This window comes from Theobroma cacao, chromosome 2, assembly GCF_053813885.1.
Source record: "Theobroma cacao isolate CCN51 chromosome 2, ASM5381388v1, whole genome shotgun sequence".
In the NCBI taxonomy this organism is placed as follows: domain Eukaryota; kingdom Viridiplantae; phylum Streptophyta; class Magnoliopsida; order Malvales; family Malvaceae; genus Theobroma; species Theobroma cacao.
In genome coordinates, this window is record NC_142640.1 from 955,284 (window position 1) to 976,031 (window position 20,748).

The 20,748-nt window shown below is 33.7% G+C and overlaps 3 protein-coding genes and 2 long non-coding RNA genes across 5 annotated transcripts; 2 read left to right on the forward strand and 3 right to left on the reverse strand.

Annotated features, from left to right (window-relative positions):
* Positions 1-441: 441 nt before the first annotated feature.
* Positions 442-1,223, reverse strand: LOC148763890 (uncharacterized). Its single transcript, XR_016024736.1, has 3 exons — positions 1,086-1,223; positions 844-1,018; positions 442-759 (listed from the first exon to the last, which is right to left on the reverse strand). It is a non-coding gene; the product is annotated as an uncharacterized LOC148763890 (long non-coding RNA).
* Positions 1,224-2,260: 1,037 nt separating this feature from the next.
* LOC18607121 (very-long-chain aldehyde decarbonylase CER1-like) lies at positions 2,261-5,555 on the reverse strand. Its single transcript, XM_007041124.3, has 10 exons — positions 5,465-5,555; positions 5,133-5,359; positions 4,809-5,041; positions 4,506-4,725; positions 4,038-4,416; positions 3,829-3,936; positions 3,537-3,737; positions 2,834-2,929; positions 2,569-2,742; positions 2,261-2,476 (listed from the first exon to the last, which is right to left on the reverse strand). The coding sequence occupies exons 1-10, from the start codon at positions 5,522-5,524 to the stop codon at positions 2,312-2,314; spliced, it is 1,863 nt and encodes a 620-aa protein (XP_007041186.2). The 5' UTR covers positions 5,525-5,555; the 3' UTR covers positions 2,261-2,311.
* Positions 5,556-8,178: 2,623 nt separating this feature from the next.
* Positions 8,179-9,165, forward strand: LOC18607123 (elongation factor 1-gamma-like). Its single transcript, XM_088803748.1, has 2 exons — positions 8,179-8,633; positions 8,722-9,165. Exons 1-2 carry the CDS (start codon positions 8,321-8,323, stop codon positions 8,817-8,819), a joined length of 411 nt encoding a protein of 136 aa, XP_088659874.1. The 5' UTR covers positions 8,179-8,320; the 3' UTR covers positions 8,820-9,165.
* Positions 9,166-9,580: 415 nt separating this feature from the next.
* On the reverse strand, positions 9,581-12,879 carry LOC108663946 (very-long-chain aldehyde decarbonylase CER1-like). Its single transcript, XM_018129866.2, has 10 exons — positions 12,805-12,879; positions 12,473-12,699; positions 12,148-12,380; positions 11,845-12,064; positions 11,375-11,753; positions 11,161-11,268; positions 10,869-11,069; positions 10,171-10,266; positions 9,906-10,079; positions 9,581-9,810 (listed from the first exon to the last, which is right to left on the reverse strand). Exons 1-10 carry the CDS (start codon positions 12,862-12,864, stop codon positions 9,646-9,648), a joined length of 1,863 nt encoding a protein of 620 aa, XP_017985355.1. The 5' UTR covers positions 12,865-12,879; the 3' UTR covers positions 9,581-9,645.
* On the forward strand, positions 10,148-12,013 carry LOC108663947 (uncharacterized). Its single transcript, XR_001930040.2, has 2 exons — positions 10,148-10,470; positions 10,606-12,013. It is a non-coding gene; the product is annotated as an uncharacterized LOC108663947 (long non-coding RNA).
* Positions 12,880-20,748: the final 7,869 nt, after the last annotated feature.

The following is a 20,748-nucleotide window of genomic DNA, read 5'->3' on the forward strand; positions in this document are numbered from 1 at the left end:
CTCAAAATAATATTAATTACTGATTATTAAGCTAAGCGGCTTCAGAAATTATGTGATCAAAACATATATATTATTGTTAAAATATTGATAAAAAAAACTTCATATCAATTACATTAGAGATATCATGGATATATAAACTCTTTAGTATAGACCTAATCGAAAAATTATACGACAAATTTATCAATACAACTTATTTTATAATTTTTTTAAAAGCATGAGTCTATCGATTGACTAAAAAAGAGTACATAAATGTCGATTCAAATCTGCTGTAATGAATAAATGGACTGCAGACTCTTGGGCATCGAAATTACTTCAAAAAGGATAGTCCCCCCTCCCCCCTTCTGTTGTAATTATATAAACTCTTTTAACTTGCTTAATCAACGTGTACCAGAAAAATTGCTAATTTCATTGAAACTTGATTTTATCGAAGAATATTAAAAATTTTACACAATAAATTATTTTCACACCTCATCTTAAAATTCAAATCAGAGATTGAAATTTCAAAATTTAATTATTAAAAGATGTTTCATTTGAGATTATCCCTATAGATGTTTATAAAATCAATTAATTGGCATTCGAAAACATTACAATAAATTACAAGGACTTAATTAATTATCATCTAAATATAAATGATATATTAATATTTGTTCCTCAAGGCTCTAAGCGGAGATTGACAAAGGACAAAACCCGTGTCGAAGAGTGGCCTCCAAACCATGAATTTTCCCAGCAACTAATTATTACCATTCTGCGCAACCAATTCTGTATCATTTTAAGCAAGAAAGAAAAATTAATTTATTGGAATTAATCTTGCATCTTAAGATAAGAATGAATCCCAGCACTAACCTCACAAGAGTGCATGTTCTTAAGAGATTTAGGAGCCACCATGGCCGGAGTACTGCGGTAGTAGCAATCTTTGCGAACTTTCCTTGGTGGGAATTGGGAAAATGGAATGAATATTGTTCCTTGTGCTGCCTTTAACTGTTCTTTCTGGGTCAACCCCATCTCCCACCAACCATATCTGCAAAATATAAAAGTGAAGTGAAAAAATTGAATATTTCAATATAATTTTCTTAGGGTCAAAATACCTCAACAATCTCTTTACTCGAAATGCAAGCACAACAAACTACTTTCCATCAACTCTAAACCCTTAGTTTTGATTATATATTACTTTATTTTGTTGTCTTTTCTTTTCTTCCCTCATGTTTTTTATTTTTTTCTCTTTTTAATTTTTTTAATAGTATAAGGTTTATTTTTTAATATTATGTTTTTGTTTATTATGTGAACATCATAGACATGATAGTTATAAGATTAAGCCCAAGCCCAAATTGCAAGGCCAAGGATTAACCAAAGAAAGGAGCCAAGTCCAATAGAAAGTGCTTTAACCTATTTTTATATTAGGTGCCTTTAGAATATATAGTATTACAATGCTATAATTAATTAGTTATATGTCAAAATCAGAAAAATAAAAAAATATTAGATTGGGTAATATTTATTGTTCGATATTGTCGTAATTTTTTATTTATTTATGAATTATATCATTTTGTTTATTCGGATAATGTATCGTCAAATAATAAATGTAAGGTAAATTAATAATATGCAACGAAAAAATGGTTGGCTATTTTTAGTGCAAACACATAAATTTGCTGGTAAAAAAGGGACAAAAGTTTTCGTAATTCATGAAATTAATTTTATCTACTAAATCTTTATATTTTATTAATTTCCTGTATAATAGTGCTTATTATTGAATTAATTAATCTTTTTTAATATTACAAAAAAATAATATTATATAATAATTAAAGGATTGTTAATTAACTGCAAACAGCGACAAAGGGTGAAACCCATGATGAAATGCAGCCAGCCAAGCTTTCTTGACGCTTAAAATAATATTTCTTGACGCTTCCTAATTTATTAATCTATATTAGGAATCAAATTGTTTATGTTTATAATTCACTGATGAACACATTTTTCCTTTGATTGTCATTTTTGACCTTCTAGTTTGACTTAAATTTCAATTTATTTATGTGAATATTTTGCATGTAGGAATATTTTGTCATTTCGTCATGTGTTGCATTATGTCTGAATTTAATTTCTCACGTTTTGCATAATTAAGCTTAAAGTTTACGAAAAATAAGAAATATTATTTATTTAAAAAAATTACATATATATGCATGCATACGTGTGTATATGAATAGAAATAGTATGAACTTTATAAATATAAAGTCCAATTTATTGCTGGTAAATTTTACGAAACATAAAAGCCTTGTGGGGGTAGAGATTTCTTATTGTTCTTCTGTGAGACAATGGGCCATCATTAGATAGAGAGTGACAAAGGGCAAAACCCATGGCGGAGAGTGGCCTCCCAAACTTTGTCCATGCTAAACATGGTTTGACCACATTCATGGACGTTCCATCCTTCCAGACCATGAACGATCCCAGCCACCCGCCATGCACTCATCACCCTTCTTGCCAACCAATTCTGTCATCATTTTTTTTGTTTATCATGTGCCAAATTAAAATAAAAAAATCAACTAAATAGGAGAAAATAGACGTGTACATATATATGCTAACCTCGCAAGAGTGAATGTTGTCAAGAGATTTTGGAGCCACCAGGGCAGGAGTAGTGTGGTAGTAGCAGTCCTTGAGCAGTTTCTTTGGTGGGAATTGCGTGAAGGGAATAAACACTGTCCCTTTTGTTGCCCTGAGCTGCTCTTTGTCTGTCAATCCTTCCCCCACCAACCATATCTGCCCAAAGTTTCCAAATTATAACCTGTCCTGATTCTATGAATGAGATTAGGAGTTGGGGGCTTGGGACCAAATTTTTCATCAAATTTACCTTTTGGTCATAGTTTTCTGCAAGAACCAAGTTTTTACCAAACTGGCAGCCACTGTGTTGTAACTTCTGGTATTCATCCTCATTCATTGCAGCCACCTGCCTCATCATCAAAATTAATCTGTACTTTGTGAGTTTCTCTCATGGCCGAACCAGGGCAATCTTTCTGTGTTAATGAGCAGTTTTAGAGGAAAAAAAAACCAAGCAGCCGAATGTTTAGCAAATGATGGAGTCAGACGACATGGTTTGAACAGCTCTGCATGCCCTACTTTTTATTGCTCTTCAGAGAGATTAAGGCCAGGTTTGATGGTGTTTTCTCGCATGCTGAACCTGATGTGAAGAACTGATCTTACATGTCGAGTTAAGTTCAGATGCTTTTGAGTTATTGAATCATGATGTTGAGTGCATATTTCTGGTTTTGTCTTTGAATGATCTGGTGGAACAGGCAACCATACATGGAAACTCATGCACTGTGTTTGTGTTTGTTTTGGTTGATTGATTTTGCTTAATTGTACATAGACGTCAGGGGATGTTTGTAAGGGTTTGAGTTTTTGTTGATTGGCAAACCTGATTCGAGATGATATGCTGGTTTAGGCAGAACATCTTAAAATCAAGTGCTGTTTCTGTAATCACCAGGGTGCTTTCCCTGTTTCAGAAATGAAATCTTTTAATTTTCAAAAAAATAAAAAATAAAAATTTGAAGTACCTGGACACCTTTCTGGCATAAAGCAAGGGCTATGGCATAACCAACTTTAGAAATCCTGCCTGTCAGGAGAACTTGGGTTGTTTCTTTGGGAATGCTGTTCATCACCACAGCCGCAGCTAAACTGCTCCCATCCACCAGCTTGATTCTAAGCTGAGGGTGCCTCTGGATATAGAGCTCTCCATTCCCATTAAGCTCTTCATGCTGCGTAATTAACATTGAATTAGTTGGAAGGAGTATGAAATTAAAGTAGTAATTGGAGGAGGGAATGATGATTGGGGAAGCATAAACATGCCTGGTTCAGAAGGCCTAAGCTCACCACCTTAGCTCCCTTGCTATCAGCTTCTAGCAAAGCCTCTTCGATTAAGTAATTGAGATCTTTTTGCTTCCGTTGCAAGAGGTACTGGGAAAACGATCATTTAAATCAAATTGATAAGTATACCAATCTGAAAGAAAAAGATATAGTGGGGTAAAGGAAGGGGAGAAACATAATATTGTTTTTACGTGCATGGTGTATCTTGGAACCACCCAAGATTGCAGTTTGAGGTTATTGAAGGTGTTGCTCTCTGAAACAAATGTACGGCCATAGAACCAAATAAGGACACCAGACCAACATGACAGAGGCCACATCGCCATGGTGAAGTACCACTTGAAAGCGTAGGGCTTGGAGGCCAAGGAAGCAAAGCCGAGGCGCAAATGGTAGATGGAGTCTGTCGAGGTTAGATGCGTCAGGTTTACGATGTCTGGTGACTCTTCCTGCCTTTTCAGTGAAGTCTCGTACAAATCATCCGAGGACTTGTCCACAGTACCGTATAAGTAATCGTACATGGGCATGAATAGCGAGTAATTGGTCCGAAACTGAATATGGTGCAAAGAGTGATACCTGGAAAAATAATTCAGTGATCATGCTACAGAAAAGAACAGTTTTAATTCAGGTAATTTAGGTATATATGATCAAATGGTAAAACTTACGAGGGGGTGTACATGAGAAACTTGAGAGGGGGGAAGGTCGAGAAGACCCACTTTGGAACCAGTTCGAAGTTGCAGTGTCCCATATTGTTCATGAAGTCAGTGTAAGTTAGGTAACCAGATATTGCTGCAATGGAAGCCGTTCCGGTAAACACCATTGTCATTAAGGGTATTGCAAAGAGCAAGAAGTATGCAACTTCTTCGGCAAATGGGTGGATGACCGCTGCAAAAAAGAACCATGTATAACTGATTTGTCTTGCGTTGGAATTCATTAGTACCATGACATGGATTAGAGTTGTAGCTTACAGGTAATGGGCTCTGTGGCAATGGAGGAATGGTGATGGGAATGGTAACGAGAGTAGAGGAAATGATGGTGCAGTGCCCTGTGCAACCAATAGTACAGGAACTCCACAGGACCCATATGGAGTAGAATTACGATTATAAATCCATCTGATCTCCATAGGGGCAAGTGAGATGCTCCTGGCATTATCATATTTGCCAAGTAGAACAGAATTCCGTTTAAAATGATCTGGTCATCCCTGCCAACCATCCATCATTTCAGAATATCAGGCCCAAATCGAAAGAGAAGAATAACATAGCTATTAGCTAGAGCTAATTACTGACTAATACCAGTTGCTTTCTCTGTCAACTTGCTCAAAGTCGATGCCCTTGTCAACGATCCTGTTTTTTCCTTTGGCAGTTCGGTAACGAGAAAGAGAAATCCATATCTGATTGTGAAGGACTCTTGTCATAAGAAATGGGAATATGAGTAAGTAGCCAAGGTCTGCCTCCTTTTCCCCTTTACTCATCACCAAAGAGTAAGTGCTGTGAATCACCCATGGAGTCAAGATAGCATACTGCACCATGCAAACAATGCGTCCTAGCAGTGATCAGTAAATATAATATACAATTCCAATCACACTTTAACAAATGTAAATAAACATGGAGATCAAATCAAGGACCTTGAAGTTCCCAAGAGGTTTCCAAGGCCAGTCAGTGAGAACTCCTGGTTTGGTTGCCATATTTCTTTGCAGCTTGCCGTGGCAGTCTGATCCCCACCCCCTAGGCCAGCACTTTATAAAGAAATACACTACTTGGTGGCAGTTGGCACAGTCCCATCGAAACTACCAGAAATTAAGAGTTTGAAGTGTTGTAAGTCAAATGAGAAAAATGACATACAGGAAAACGTTTTCAGAGCTGGAAAATACATGAACCCTTGCAACCCCCAATATTCTACCATACATGTTGCATGCGGTGCTTCAAGGAAGGAAAAGCATTCAATTTGCCGACCCATTCTTGTGCTCTTGCATCAACAACCCCAAGTCTTATTCTGCCAGCTCCATATACAAATTCCAAATCCAAAAAGATGGATCAAAGCTTGATTTCTTCGTTTGATTATGCTTTTGTTACTTACTTTATGCTTTATAGTTTTTGAAAAATGAGTATAAAGTAAAAGTAACACCGTAATTGATTTAAAATGAATAAATAATTAAAATATAATATTCTAATTATAGAGAATTATGTATTTCTTTATCTATAAAAGAATAGAAATCATGCATACAATCCTTCAAAATTTTATTTATTTTTATATCTAACCACGCTTTTTGTATTTTATTTTTTCAAAAAAGAAAAAAACAACAACAAAAGCACCATGAAACTCGTGTGAGGAAGACTTTGATGAATACCCTCTTTAATTTGTTTATTTTTCCCAACTAATTTAGTTGAAGTTGAAAGAGACGAGAGACACAATTCTAATCCTTAACGTTTTCTCCCCTAAACCTACATTGATTGAGAAGAAATAAAAATCTGTTTATGTATTTAAATATTTAACTCAATAATATATATATATATATATATATATTATCATCGTATTCAAAGAGTTAAATTCAAATATTTTTTTAAAAAAATAAAAAGAATCCTACGATCATTCCCCGTGGCAATGCCTAGCTTTGCCTTGACTAGGGGTGGCTTAATAACTTCAAAGACCTAAAACTAAATATTTAAATGAGATTTTTTTATTGAAATTAACAAAAAAAATTTATTAAAATTTTTAGTTAAATTTCTAATTCAATAAATCAATTATCATATAAAATAGAGAAAATATGACAATAAAATATAAACTCTAAATTAAAGTAAACAAATTTGTAAATATTAGAATAATAGTATCTAATTGTTAAATGTTTATTATAAACAGTAAATGAGGCTCGAGGTTTTATAAAAATAATAGTACAATAGACTTTTTGCATATTCTTTGAAAGAAAATTGAAGTTAAAAAAAGAAAAAGCAAATAAGAAAAAAAATTCAAAGTTGGATATTATAAATTGAAAAAAATAATTGATTTTATATATAAAAAATAGCTATTGGAGATAATTAAATACATTAATTGATTGAGAATAGAAGAAATAGTTAAGAAAAAAATGTTGTAGATTATTAAATACTTATTAATGTTAGTTGATTGGAAATAATAAAAATAATTGAGAATTAATAGTATTGTAGAGATTGGGAAGTGATAAAAAATTTAGATTTATTACCCACATAATTAGAGAAGTTAAAAAATATGTTATTTTGTTAATCATCTTAACTTTTACATGAGAAATGAGTCAAATAGTTGAGAATTAATAGAAATGTGAAAAAGGGATAAAATAGATATTTATTAAGTCTAAGAGAATAGATAGATATTTTATTAATTATCTTAATTTTTATATGTTTTTAATATAATTAATTATACTATTATTATAAAATTAGAAGTCTATAAAAATTTGGGGCCTAAAGCCACCGTTTTGGTGGCTTTACCCTTGAGCTGGCACTGGCCTGGACGGTTGTTAGTGAGAGTGGAATGACAGGATCGAAGGATCACGGAAAAACGTACACAAATTGAATTTTCTTGACAAATGCCAACAAAAATTCTTTGAAAGATAAATAGAAAATATAATCTCTTCAAGAAATAAATAGAAAAAAAAAAACAGACAGACATATAGACTAAAGATATCATTTCCACACGAGTAAAACAATCATTGAAAACTAATAAACAAAATATAATGGAGGGGAGCCAAATTCTTAATATTTATATCTCTTAATAATGAAAATTTTTGTTAGACCATTTAGTTAGGAAAATGTTGTCGTGGGTGACATGCATGTGCATTTGAATTTATACAAAATTATATATGGATCGAATTTCGTTTCGAAAATATTGTTGTGGGTGACATTTATTGTGTTTAGCTTTTAGTGGTATCGATTGGATTTAATTAGACCATGTGGATAGGATGCTGTTGGTAATATTTATGATCAAATTTCAATACACTATGTGGTTTAGAAAATGTTGTTGTTGCTAAAATCTACCATGTGAACTGGCTTATATAGATATATACAAGTAATTTACCTTGGCAAGCATGTAGCTTTAAAAATGATGAATTCCATATAACTACTATTTTTTTTTTCTGATTTAATAACATAATTAAATGGGAGTGACTCATAACCCATATTTTTTCTCGGCCAAGATATAGATTGCATTATAAACAGCATAAAGCAGCAATATTTACAAGCACTGCATGATATCTACAAAAACCACCAGCATATATAAGTGAAGGCAGTACACTCTTGCTAGTAGACATGAACCACACAAGCTAAACAAAGTGTATGACAAAATCGAAAAGCTTGGAATAAAAGAGATGCAAAATAACTTGAGCCACCAAAACCTGAGAGATACAACCATGCTGAAACATCGAAACCTTGTCAACACCATGCTTAAGGGTTTCCAAAGTACATACTAGGCCATTTCTACTTCCGAGTTCCCTCATGTTGAGAGGTACTTCTGGACCATGGTTAATCAACCAAATTTCAAGAAGATTCTTGGTGAAGTGAAGCAAGCAGAGTCTGTGCCACCTGTTCCCTCAAAGAAGCCTGTCGCCCAGCCAAAAGAAACTAAACCAAAGGCCAAGAATGAACCAAAGAAAGAACACAAAACGGAGGTTGAGAAACCAGCTAAGGCAGAGGCTGCTGAGGAGGAAGAGGTACCAAAGCCCAAACCAAAGAATCCTCTTGATTTGCTGCCTCCAAGTAAGATGATACTGGATGAGTGGAAGAGGCCTTACTCTAATACAGAGACCAACTTCCGTGAGGTTGCAATTAAAGGTATCCTTGTTGTTTCCGTTATAATTCTATCATCTCAATGAAGATCTTTTGTACCGTGTTTCGTTTACTTATTCCCTGTTTATTACAGAATTCTGGGACGTGTATGATCCAGAGGGATACTCACTCTGGTTCTGCGACAACAAGTACAATGAAGAGAATACAGTCTCATTTGTCACCATGAACTAGGTAGGGGGATTCCTGCAGCGAATGGATTTGGCACGCAAGTATGCATTTGGGAAGATGCTCGTGATCGGCTCTGAGCCCCCATTCAAAGTAAAGGGACTATTGTTTTTCCGTGGGCAAGAGATCCCGCAATTTGTCCTCGATGAGTGCTATGACGTGGAACTCTACGAGTGGAAGAAAGTTGACATCTCAGCCGAAGCCCAGAAGGAACGTGTCAGTTAGATGATTGAAGACTGCGAGCCATTCGAGGGAGAGCCTCTTTTGGATGCCAAGTGCTTCAAGTGATAAAATTATCTCTTAAGCTTTATGTTTACTATTGCTATTTATTGCCTTTCGGTCTTTTGGTAAAGTTGTGTGTGTTTCACTATTTCAGGATTCAGATAGACCGAATGGTAACCATAAAAACCTTTGTTCCTCTTGTCTCATTTTTGAGTTCGATTTAGATATCATTACACTCAAGTTTCTTGCCAGATGTCTGAATGTGGATTCGGAATGTGCCTATTTTTGTTCTACAACTTGTTTTTTTATATATTAAAGGAATTTGTGTTAAAGCCCAAAAAAGGAGTTTAGCATTTTATGTGTTGCATTATGTCTAAATTTAATTTCTGACGTTTTTCATAATTAAGTTTAAAGTTTATGAAAAATAAGAAATATTATTTATTTAAAAAAATTACATATATATGCATGCATACGTGTGTGTATATGAATAGAAATAGTGTGAACTTTATAAATATAAAGTCCAATTTATTGATGATAAATTTTACGAAACATAAAAGCCTTGTGCGTGTAGAGATGTCTTATTGTTCTTCTGTGAGACAGGGGCCTATAATTAGATAGAGAGTGACAAAGGGCAAAACCCATGGAGGAGAGTGGCCTCCCAAACTTTGTCCATGCTAAACATTGTTTGACCACATTCATGGACGTTCCATCCTTCCAGACCATGAACGATCCCAGCCACCCGCCATGCACTCATCACCCTTCTTGCCAACCAATTCTGTCATCATTTTTATTGTTTATCATGTGCCAAATTAAAATAAAAAAAAAATCAACTAAATAGGGGAAAATAGACCTGTACATGTATATGCTAACCTCGCAAGAGTGAATGTTATCAAGAGATTTTGGAGCCACCATGGCAGGAGTAGTGTGGTAGTAGCAGTCCTTGAGCAGTTTCTTTGGTGGGAATTGCGTGAAGGGAACAAACACTGTCCCTTTTGTTGCCTTGAGCTGTTCTTTGTCTGTCAATCCCTCCCCCACCAACCATATCTGCTCAAAGTTTGCTAATTATAACCTCTCCTGATTCCATAAATGAGATTAGGAGTTGGGGGCTTGGGACCAATTTTTTCATAAAATTTACCTTTTGGTCGTAGTTTTCTGCAAGAACCAAGTTTTTACCAAACTGGCAGTCACTGTGCTGTAACTTCTGGTATTCATCCTCATTCATTGCAGCCACCTGCCTCATCGTCAAAATTAAATTGTACTTTGTGAGTTTATCTCATGGCCGAACCAGGGCAATCTTGATGTGTTAATGAGCAGTTTTAGAGTAAAAAAAAAAACCAAGCACGCGAATGTTTAGCAAATGATGGAGTCAGACGACATGGTGTGAACAGCTCCGCAGGCCCTACTTTTTATGGCTCTTCAGAGAGATTAAGGCCAGGTTTGTTGGTGTTTTCTCGCTTGCTGAACCTTATGTGAAGAACTGATCTTACATGTTGAGTTAAGTTCAGATGCTTTTGAGTTATTGAATCATGATGTTGAGTGCATATTTCTGGTTTTGTATTTGAATGATCAGGTGGAACAGGGAACCATGCATGGAAACCCTTGCACTGTGTTTGTTTTGGTTGATTGATTTTGCTTAATTGTACACAGAGGTCAGGGGATGTTTGTAAGGGTTTGATTTTTGTTGATTGACAAACCTGATTCGAGATGATATGCTGGTTTGGGCATAACATCTTAAAATCAAGTGCTGTTTCTGTAATCACCTGGGTGCTTTCCCTGATTCAGAAATGAAATCTTTTAATTTTCAAAAAAATAAAAAATAAAAATTTGAAGTACCTGGACACCTTTCTGGCATAAAGCAAGGGCTATGGCATAACCAACTTTAGAAATCCTGCCTGTCAGGAGAACTTGGGTTGTTTCTTGGGGAATGCTGTTCACCACCACAGCCGCAGCTAAACTGCTCCCATCCACCAGCCTGATTCTAAGCTGAGGGTGCCTCTGGATATAGAGCTCTCCATTCCCATTAAGCTCTTCATGCTGCATAATTAACATTGATTTAGTTTGAAGGAGTATGAAATTAAAGTAGTAATTGGAGGAGGGAATGATGATTGGGGAAGCATAAGCATGCCTGGTTCAGAAGGCCGAAGCTCACCACCTTAGCTCCCTTGCTATCAGCTTCTAGCAAAGCCTCTTCGATTAAGTAATTGAGATCTTTTTTCTCCCTTTGCAAGAGGTACTGGGAAAACGATCATGTAAATCAAATTGGTAAGTACACCAATCTGAAAGAAAAAGATATAGAGGGGTAAAAGGAAGGAGAGAAACATGATATTGTTTTTTATTACGTGCATGGTGTATCTTGGAACCACCCAAGATTGCAGTTTGAGGTTATTGAAGGTGTTGCTCTCTGAAACAAATGTATGGCCATAGAACCAAGTGAAGACAGCAGACCAACATGACACAGGCCACATCGCTCTGGTGAAGTACCACTTGAAAGCGTAGGGCTTGGAGGCCAAGGAAGCAAAGCCTAGCCGCAAATGGTAGATGGAGTCTGTCGTGGTTAGATGCGTCAGGTGTACGATGTCTGGTGACTCTTCCTGCCTTTTCAGTGAAGTCTCGTACAAATCATCCGAGGACTTGTCCACTGTACCGTATAAGTAATCGTACATGGGCATGAATAGCGAGTAATTGGTCCGAAACTGAGTATGATGCAAAGAGTGATACCTGGAAAAATAATTCAGTGATCATGCTACTGAAAAGAACAGTTTTAATTCAGGTAATTTAGGTATGTATATGATCAAATGGTAAAACTTACGAGGGGGTGTACATGAGAAACTTGAGAGGGGGGAAGGTCGAGAAGACCCACTTTGGAACCAGTTCGAAGTTGCAGTGTCCCATATTGTTCATGAGGTCAATGTAAGTTATGTAAATAAATATTGCTGCAATGGAAGCTGTTCCAGTAAACATCACTGTCATTAAAGGTATTGCAAAGAGCAAGAAGTATGCAACTTCTTCGGCAAATGGGTGGATGACCGCTGCAAAAAAGAACCATGTATAACTGATTTGTCTTGCGTTGGAATTCATGAATACCATGACATGGATTAGAGTTGTAGCTTACAGGTAATGGGCTCAGTGGCAATGGAGGAATGGTGATGGGAGTGGTAACGAGAGTAGAGGAAGTGATGGTGCAGTGCCCTGTGCAACCAATAGTACAGGAACTCCACAGGACCCGTATGGAGTAGAATTACGATTATAAATCCATCTGATCTCCATAGGGGCAAGTGAGATGCTCCTGGCATTATCATATTTGTCAAGTAGAGTAGAATTCCGTTTAAAATGATCTGGTCATCCCTGCCAACCATCCATCATTTCAGAATATCAGGCCCAAATCGAAAGAGAAGAATAACAATAGCTATTAGCTAGAGCTAATTACTGACTAATACCAGTTGCTTTCTCTGTCAACTTGCTCAAAGTCGATGCCCTTGTCAACGATCCTGTTTTTTCCTTTGGCAGTTCGGTAACGAGAAACAGAAATCCATATCTGATTGTGAAGGACTCTTGTCATAAGAAATGGGAATATGAGGTGGTAGGTAAGGTTTGCCTCTTTTTCCCCTTTACTCATCAACAAAGAGTAAGTGCTGTGAATCACCCATGGAGTCAAGATAGCATACTGCACCGTGCAAACAATGCGTCCTAGCAGTGATCAGTAAATATAATATACAATTCCAATCACACTTTAACAAATGTAAATAAACATGGAGATAATCTCAAGGACCTTGAAGTTCCCAAGATGTTTCCATGGCCAGTCAGTGAGAACTCCTGGTTTGGTTGCCATATTCCTCTGCAGCTTCCTATGGCAGTCTGATCTCCACCCCGGCCCCAAGGCAGCACTTTATAAAGCAATACACTACGTGGTGGCAGAGCACAATTAGCACGTTCCGGAAAAGCTTCACAAGGTTAGTTGGGGATATGTTTATGTTAAATGAGGCAATGAAATACAGGAAAACGTTTTCAGAGCTGGAAAAAAACACGAACCCCTTGCAACCCCCAATATTCTACCATACTTTCCTCATGTTTCATGCGGTGCTTCAAGGAAGAGAAAGCATTCAATTTGTCTACCTATTCTTGTGCTCTTGCATCAACAAAGCATTCAATTTGTCTACCCATTCTTGTGCTCTTCCATCAACAACCCAAATTCTTATTCTGCCAGCTCTATATACAAATTCCAAATCCAAAAAGATGGATCGAAGCTTGATTTCTCCGTTTGATTGATGCTTTTGTTACTTACTTCTTGCTATAATTTTTAAAAAATGGGTATAAAGTAAAAGTAATACCGTAATTGATTTAAAATAAATAAATAATTAAAATACAATATACTAATTATAGAAAATCATGTATTTCCTTATTTATAAAGGAATAGAAATCATGCATACAATCCTTAGAAATTTTATTCATTTTTATATATAATCATGCTTTTTGCATTTTATTGTTTCGAAAAATAAAAAACAAACAGCAACAACGTCACGAAACCAGACCTTTGATTTTAGTTTCTCTTTTCCTCTTAACCATCACAATTATCTCAAAGCAAATTGTGTGTGGAAGACTTTGATGAATACCCTCATTAGTTTGTTTATTCTTCCCAACTAATTTAGTTGAAGTTCAAAGAGATGGGAGAGACAATTCCAATCCTTAACGTTTTCTCCCCCTAAACTCTACACTCCTTTCTTACACTTTAGGATTGATCGAGGAGAAATAAAAGTCTCTTTTTGTATTTAAATATCTAACTTAATAACATATATATATGTTTGTACCTAAAGAGTTGAGTTTAAATACTTTTTTTTCTTAAAAAGAAAATAAAAAGGATTCTTTGGTCATTCCCCGATGGCAATGTCTAGTTTTGCCTTGACATTTGTGTTTGAAAAATAGTGTATTTCATAAAGTTTCAACATCCCACATTGTTAATGTAACGACCCCCTTGGTCACCACCGGCGTCCGAGACTTTCAAGGAATTTTTTGCTAAGTCCCGAATAAGCCTCATTTAAGACTTCCGCTAGATTCATTAAATATATATAATCACGAGCGTAAGTGAATATTAATAATTAAATTACTATCTACTCCATTCAAAATAATAACAATTCATGTTTATAAGTTAACAACATTTTGTCAACATCTAGCAAATTTCGTTCTAACACAACTCTAAACAGTGGAGCGACTTAGAGCGAGCTAAGAGATACCTTTACCTATTCTAAGTAGACTAAACACGTCGATGAGTATGCGCTAGGCTGATCTCTGCCTGAAAAAGAGAAAATAAAAGGGGTGTGAGTCTCATAGACTCAGTGATCATCATCGACCCCGTTAGCAGGCGATGAGGGAAAACAAACATAAAGATGGGATATTTATAAAACCAAGAGTAAGCGTAGAAAACAAACTCTATTAAACTGAGAGATTTTGTTTTATATACCTTACAAGTCTTAAAAATAATAAATCACAAGCAAACATATATGAAAACGATTGTATTTTAGATACTAGCAAATTCTTTCAACTTCGATATCCGATCAACTATAAATCCAATGGCAAGTGTAGAATGAAGAGTCTCAAACAAAAATGTGAAATAACTGATTAACAATGAATATGTAAATTTCACTTACCATTTAATAGTAAATTTCAAGTATTAATGCCATGCATTGTATAATAAAAATCCACAAGTGAGCATCATCCTTAGGTAGGTTTAGTATAGCCCTTAGGCTTACTTTCTCAGATATCATCACTTACTTGTGGGAATTACCTACGCCATCATATGAATCGGGGCTTCAGGTCCCATTTTACCTACTCGTGAGAACTACTTATGCCACCCATTATAAATCGGGGCTTTAGGTCCCCCTTTACCTACTCGTTAGAACTACCCACGCAACCCAATAATAGAATTCTGCTTAAAAAAGGGGCAAAGAGTTGCCTCTTTCGAGTGAATATTTTTTAGGCACGAAGTTCGAGATGAATTTTTACCGAAGCGTCGAGATAAATTCGAACTCTAAACTCCAATACCTGTTAAGTCAAATAATCGTTGTTAAAAAAATGACATATATATTAAAAAATAATAGATTTACATAATATCGTATTTGAACTTATATTAGTTAATTAGTTTAAATAAATATTACTAAATAAAGTTAATTTAATCGTTAAAGAAAATAAATTAATTAATTATTTGATAAGCTATATAATCAAGTAAAATATTAATGAAAAAAACGTTAATTAAAGGATATGGATTTAAGTAGAAAGCAAAAAATATATAAAAATAAATAAATAATTCATGAAAAAAAATAGATAATAATAAACATATAAACAAAATGATAAATTATTAAATACATAGTTGAGTGAATTATGAACCACCTAATTCAATAAACGCGTGCATGTAGACATCAGCATTTTATCCTGTCATAGCACGCCACATTTATCTTGCAAATGGTGCGGGAATCCCGATGATGGGATTTCCCCGAGGAGCTTGTAGAGACGAGTTCTTCCGGAGATATCTCTAGGTGAGAAAAATTTCGAGACTTCACCAAAATGTTGGGATGGTCTTCGAATGATTTTCCAATAAAAGATTACCGACTTCATTATTTAAAATAAGCAAGTCATGACATCATTTTACACTTGCATCATGTGCATACGTAAAACCAAATAAAAAAAAACCAAATAAAAGACTCAGTCAGTCAATTTAATAAAAAATTTAGTTAATAAGTATGGATTAAATCAAAAGTAGGCTATAATAGGATAACTTAAGATTAAATGGTACCGTTCATGGAACGGGCGCTACGGAGGTGCTAACCCTTCTCCGTGTGTAACCGCACTCCCGAACCCATCTCTAAAAAACGTGGATCAGTTCTCGTTCTTTCGACGGACCTAAAATTAATTTAGGACTTCGTCAATTAGAATCGGGTTAATAGGTGACCAATCACACCTATAGAAAAAAAGATTGGTGACCACTCCTAAACGATTTAATTTTCACCTGCGTCTGGCGGTCGGGTTCCCGGACCCACATGTTACAATAGTGACATCTATCCTGACCTTCTAGGAAATTGTACATATCAAATTTTATTAAATTATGTAGTTGGGAAGTAAAAAATGGTGATGACTTTTAAATTTTATTTTATTTATAAAATATGGAGAATGAAAGTTTCATTCTTCTATATATTCATATTTAGTTTTTCTTAATATTTACATCTCTTGATAACAAAAAATGTTGTTAGATCATCTAGTTAGGAAAATGTTGTCGCGAGTGACATACATGCGCTTTTAAATTTTTATCAAGTTTTATATGGATGGATTTCGTTACATCTTATGGTTAGGAAAATATTGTTGTAGGTGACATTTATTGTGTTTAACTCTTTGTTGTATGGATTGGATTTTGTTAGACCATGTGGTTAGGTTGTTGTGGGTAATATTTATTATGTTTGGCTTAGTACGATATTGTTGGGATCAAATTTTGATACTCTATGTGGTTAGTAAAATGTTGTTGCGGGTAAAATCTATCATGTGATTTGGTTTATATGGTTAAGACTTTGTTAGATTATGTAGTTTTTTTTTGTTTTTTGAAAATTAATCTTCATTTCATATCAAAAATAAGGGAGAACCTCATACGAATGTAGGTCTTTTTGTTAGATTTAATCAAGTCTCGATATTATTATTTTAGATCAAATAACTGATGATTCACTAATTGGCTTTAATTAAAATGTCACTTGTCATTTTATATCCACATAGCACTAATATGGCGTTAATGTAGAGAGTAAAAAATGTCACATAATCATATTATCATGTCAAATTATCATATCACGTTATCATCAATTATAATATCTCAGCATGTTACATCACCATCAATTCTGATATATTAATATGTCACATTAGTATTACGCAATAAAAAATGATAAATGATATTTTAATTAAATCAATCATTAGTTATAAATAATTATTTGACTTAAAATAAAAATAAAAAAATTGATTTGACTCAAAATAAAAGCTTAAGGATTTAATTAAATGTAATAAAAATATGAAGAATTTATTTGAATTTTTTTAAATAATATAAAAGCTTTTTTAAATGTTATGCCTTTGTTTATTATGTGAGCATCATAGGCATAGTAATTATCTGATTAAGCCCAAACCCAATTGCCAGGCCTAGGATTACGCAAAGGAAGGAGCCAAGTCCAATATATAGTGTTTTAACCTATTTTTAGATTAGGGACATTTTAGAATGTACAGTACTACAATGCTATAATTAATTAGTTATATTTTAAAATCAGAAAAATAAGAAAATATTAAATTGGGCGATATTTATTGTCTGACATGGTCATGATTTTTGATATATTTATGAGTTATATCATTCTATCTAATCTGATAATGTATCGTCAAATAATAAATGTAAGACAAATTAATAATGAACAACGAAAAAACACTAGTTATATTTCATACAAACACATAAATTTGCTTGTAAAAAGGGAGAAAAAAGTTTTCATAATTCTTAGAATTAATTTTATCCCCTAAATCTTTATATCTTATTAATTTCCCATATAATAGTACTTATTGATTGGAATAATTAGTTTTTTTTAAAATATTACAAAGAAATAATATTATATAAGAATTAAAGGCTGGTTAATTAACAGCAAACAGCGACAAAGAAACCCATGTTGGAAAGCAGCCTGCCGAGCTTTCTCGACGCTTAAAATGGTGTGACCGCACTCGTGAAGGTTCCATCCGTCCGAAGCATGAACGATCCCAGCCACTCGCCATGCACTCATCACTCTTCTCGGCAAACCCATGTTAAGAATGGGATGCTTTTGTAATTTAATGTAAACTGTTTGATAGTTTATGTATTAAGATTCCTAATTTACAGTTAATTATTTGATATTATTAAATTTTCTATTTGACTGAAAAAAAAAAAAGAAAAACCATTACTTGCTTATTGAATTTTGGTACCACCCAAACTTCAAGTTTGAGTTTCTGGAAAGTGTTCCTCTAATACAAACGCATGACCAGAAATGCGAGCCAAGAACACATACCAAGTTTTCATCGGCCACGAAGCTTTTAGGTAGGATTCAGCTTGGCGCTCAGACTGAGAGGTCGAGGAGGCAAATCCCAGCTGGAGATGGTAGATGGGATTTGCCGTGGTCGGATGCCTGAGATGTACAACATTAGGCGACTCTTCTTGCCATTTTAGTGAAGTTTCGTACAAATCATATGAAGATTTGTCCACAGTTCCATAAATGTAATGATAAAACGACATGAAAAGGGAGTAATTGGTCCGAAATTAAGTGTGATGGGGAGAGTGAAATCTACCATGTGTCATGTAAATATTACGATTAATTAATGTTAAAAAATCTTTCTATATTGAAGCAAGACGATGAACAAATACCATAAAAATACTATCTGTTAAGAGGAAAAAATCAAAATTAAGAACGGGAAAGCAAATTGTATATATATATATATATATATATATATATATATATATATATATATATATATATATATATATATATATATAACACTCACGAGGAGGTATACCTGAGATACTTGAGAGGAAGAAAGATTGAGAAAACTCATACTGAAATAAGTTCAAGGTTGCAATGGCCCATCTTATTCATGAAATCAATGTAAACTTTGTAACCAAACAATGCTATGATGGAAGCTGTTCCCTTTAAAACCATTGCCATGATTGGTATAGAAAAGAGCAGGTAGTACACAATTATTTCTGCAAATGGATGAATAACCGCTGTCAAAGAAAATTTATGAGGTTCATTAGAATGATAAAAAAGACTAATTCTTGTAATTATTCTAATTATTATTTAAAAAATATTGAATCATGTTTATTAATTGGACCCAATAAAGAAGAATTGTGGTTATAACTCCATCTAGTCTCCATACTGGCAAGGGAGACGATCTAGTTTTATCATATTCAGTAAATATTTTTTATTTTTTTAAGAAAGGTAAAAATATTTTTTTTTAAATAACAATAAAAAAAGTTTTTATCTCTCTCCAACTCTCTCTCACCTAATCTCATCTTCTTCTCTCCATTTTTGTCCATTAGAAACCTAAATCTAGTGATTGTTGCTATAATTAAACTCAAATTCTATTAAAACTTGAATAAACTCAAATTCTATCAAAACTGGAATGGAAAAATTGGTGTTTGTAATCGTTCATAATCAAACTGCTATACTGAGGCATGATACTGTTGTTTAATCAAAAGATAAAAGAGTCATCGGAAAAATCAATAAAAAAAAACTGATCCAAAATTAAAAATAAAAAAGAAAGTAAAACTAATTGAAATTCATTTTCAAAGATAAACGTAAAGAACTAAAGTCATTTTTCTCTAAATACTACATCTGAATTATCAGCTATTTAGTAAAGACACCAAGAGAATCAAAGTCAAAATTTGCTTAACCACTTGATAGCTGTTAATTTTTCATAATTTTCCTTCCATTGAATTGTTTTTAGAAATTAGTTAACTTTCTATGACTGGTAATGGATGAAAAAGGAAGCTGAGATTGGGTGAGAGAGTTGGAAAGAGATTAAAAATTATTTTTATTTTTTTAAGAAAATTAATAATATTTATTATTAAGTTCATCAAAGAATTATATTTATTTACAGAAAAAGATTATAAATTATAAAGACAATTAATTTACAGAAAAAGATTCAACGCTAAAGAAATATGAGCTTGGCAAGATTGTCAGCCTTTTTCTTTTGTTTTTGTTTTTGATAAATCGTAAAAAATAAAACGATGAAAAAAAATAAACCTTGTATTAAATGGTTGTGAGGAGGATGAAATTTACGACCATTTGTCCGGTAAGGGGTACCGTCATCGGCATGGACGAATTTAGAAAAAATTTTTAATAATGTTATGATTAAAATAATAATAATTTAAAAAATATTGATATTTAAATTATAAAAGAAAAATATTTTATTTTTTATGTTATATTTAAATATTAGTATATAAATTACACTTTAATAAATTTACTTTCATTTGGAGGTTTTGACTCTATTCGTTATAAAATTATAAAAAATTTAATAAATTTATTAATTAATATCATTGATTATATTAAACTTTAACTTAAATAACATAACAAGGAAAATTTTAGTTACTTAAATGGTGTCATGTGACACAATTTGTCTTAATGTAGGTCCACCCCTGACCAGCTGAACTCAGGTGAGGTGCAGGTAAATGGTGACCCACTCTTTACTCATCATTTATGAATTCGGTTGCAATTATTTTTGGTTGGGAGGCTTCACGTGATTGCTATGGTTGGTCCTAATAAATGAGCACTTAATGCTTAGTGGAAAAGTTTAAATGCTGTCAGAGAACCGGTGCAGGCAAACAAAGCTGAGCACATGACTCTCCTCTGCTGCAATAACAGCAGCAACAGCAAAACACTTCAGAGCAACTCAAGCTCAATCTATGTGATACCTCACATTTCATATTGCATCTTATATGAATATAATTATTAAAATTTATATAATAATTTAAATTCATCATTTCTAGTAATTTAAATTTAAATTTTTAAAAATTATATTATTTTTTTTTGTCAAGCATGATCATATGATTTATGTTCAAAAAATTACTAAGTCAGTGATTAAATTTGAGTCGTTACAAATAATATCAGAGTTTACACCAATCTAATATGAGCTTTTACATTACTCCAATGAAATATTAAGTCCGTAGATATGATATGTGATTTTG

Bases quoted from the DNA above. Each gene is read 5' to 3' on its own strand.
- LOC18607121 (XM_007041124.3), bottom strand. From the start codon at position 5,524: ATGGCAACCAAACCAGGAGTTCTCACTGACTGGCCTTGGAAACCTCTT. The intron at 5,360-5,464 runs GTCCTTGATTTG...TGCATGGTGCAG, and splicing joins AACCTCTTGGGAACTTCAAG to TATGCTATCTTGACTCCATG. The intron at 2,930-3,536 runs GTACTTCAAATT...ATGATGAGGCAG, and splicing joins TATGCCAGAAAGGTGTCCAG to GTGGCTGCAATGAATGAGGA.
- LOC18607123 (XM_088803748.1), top strand. From the start codon at position 8,321: ATGGTTAATCAACCAAATTTCAAGAAGATTCTTGGTGAAGTGAAGCAA. The intron at 8,634-8,721 runs GTATCCTTGTTG...TGTTTATTACAG, and splicing joins CCGTGAGGTTGCAATTAAAG to AATTCTGGGACGTGTATGAT.
- LOC108663946 (XM_018129866.2), bottom strand. From the start codon at position 12,864: ATGGCAACCAAACCAGGAGTTCTCACTGACTGGCCATGGAAACATCTT. The intron at 11,269-11,374 runs GTAATAAAAAAC...TCGTTTTCCCAG, and splicing joins TTCCAAGATACACCATGCAC to TACCTCTTGCAAAGGGAGAA. The intron at 11,070-11,160 runs GCATGCTTATGC...TTAATTATGCAG, and splicing joins GCTTCGGCCTTCTGAACCAG to CATGAAGAGCTTAATGGGAA.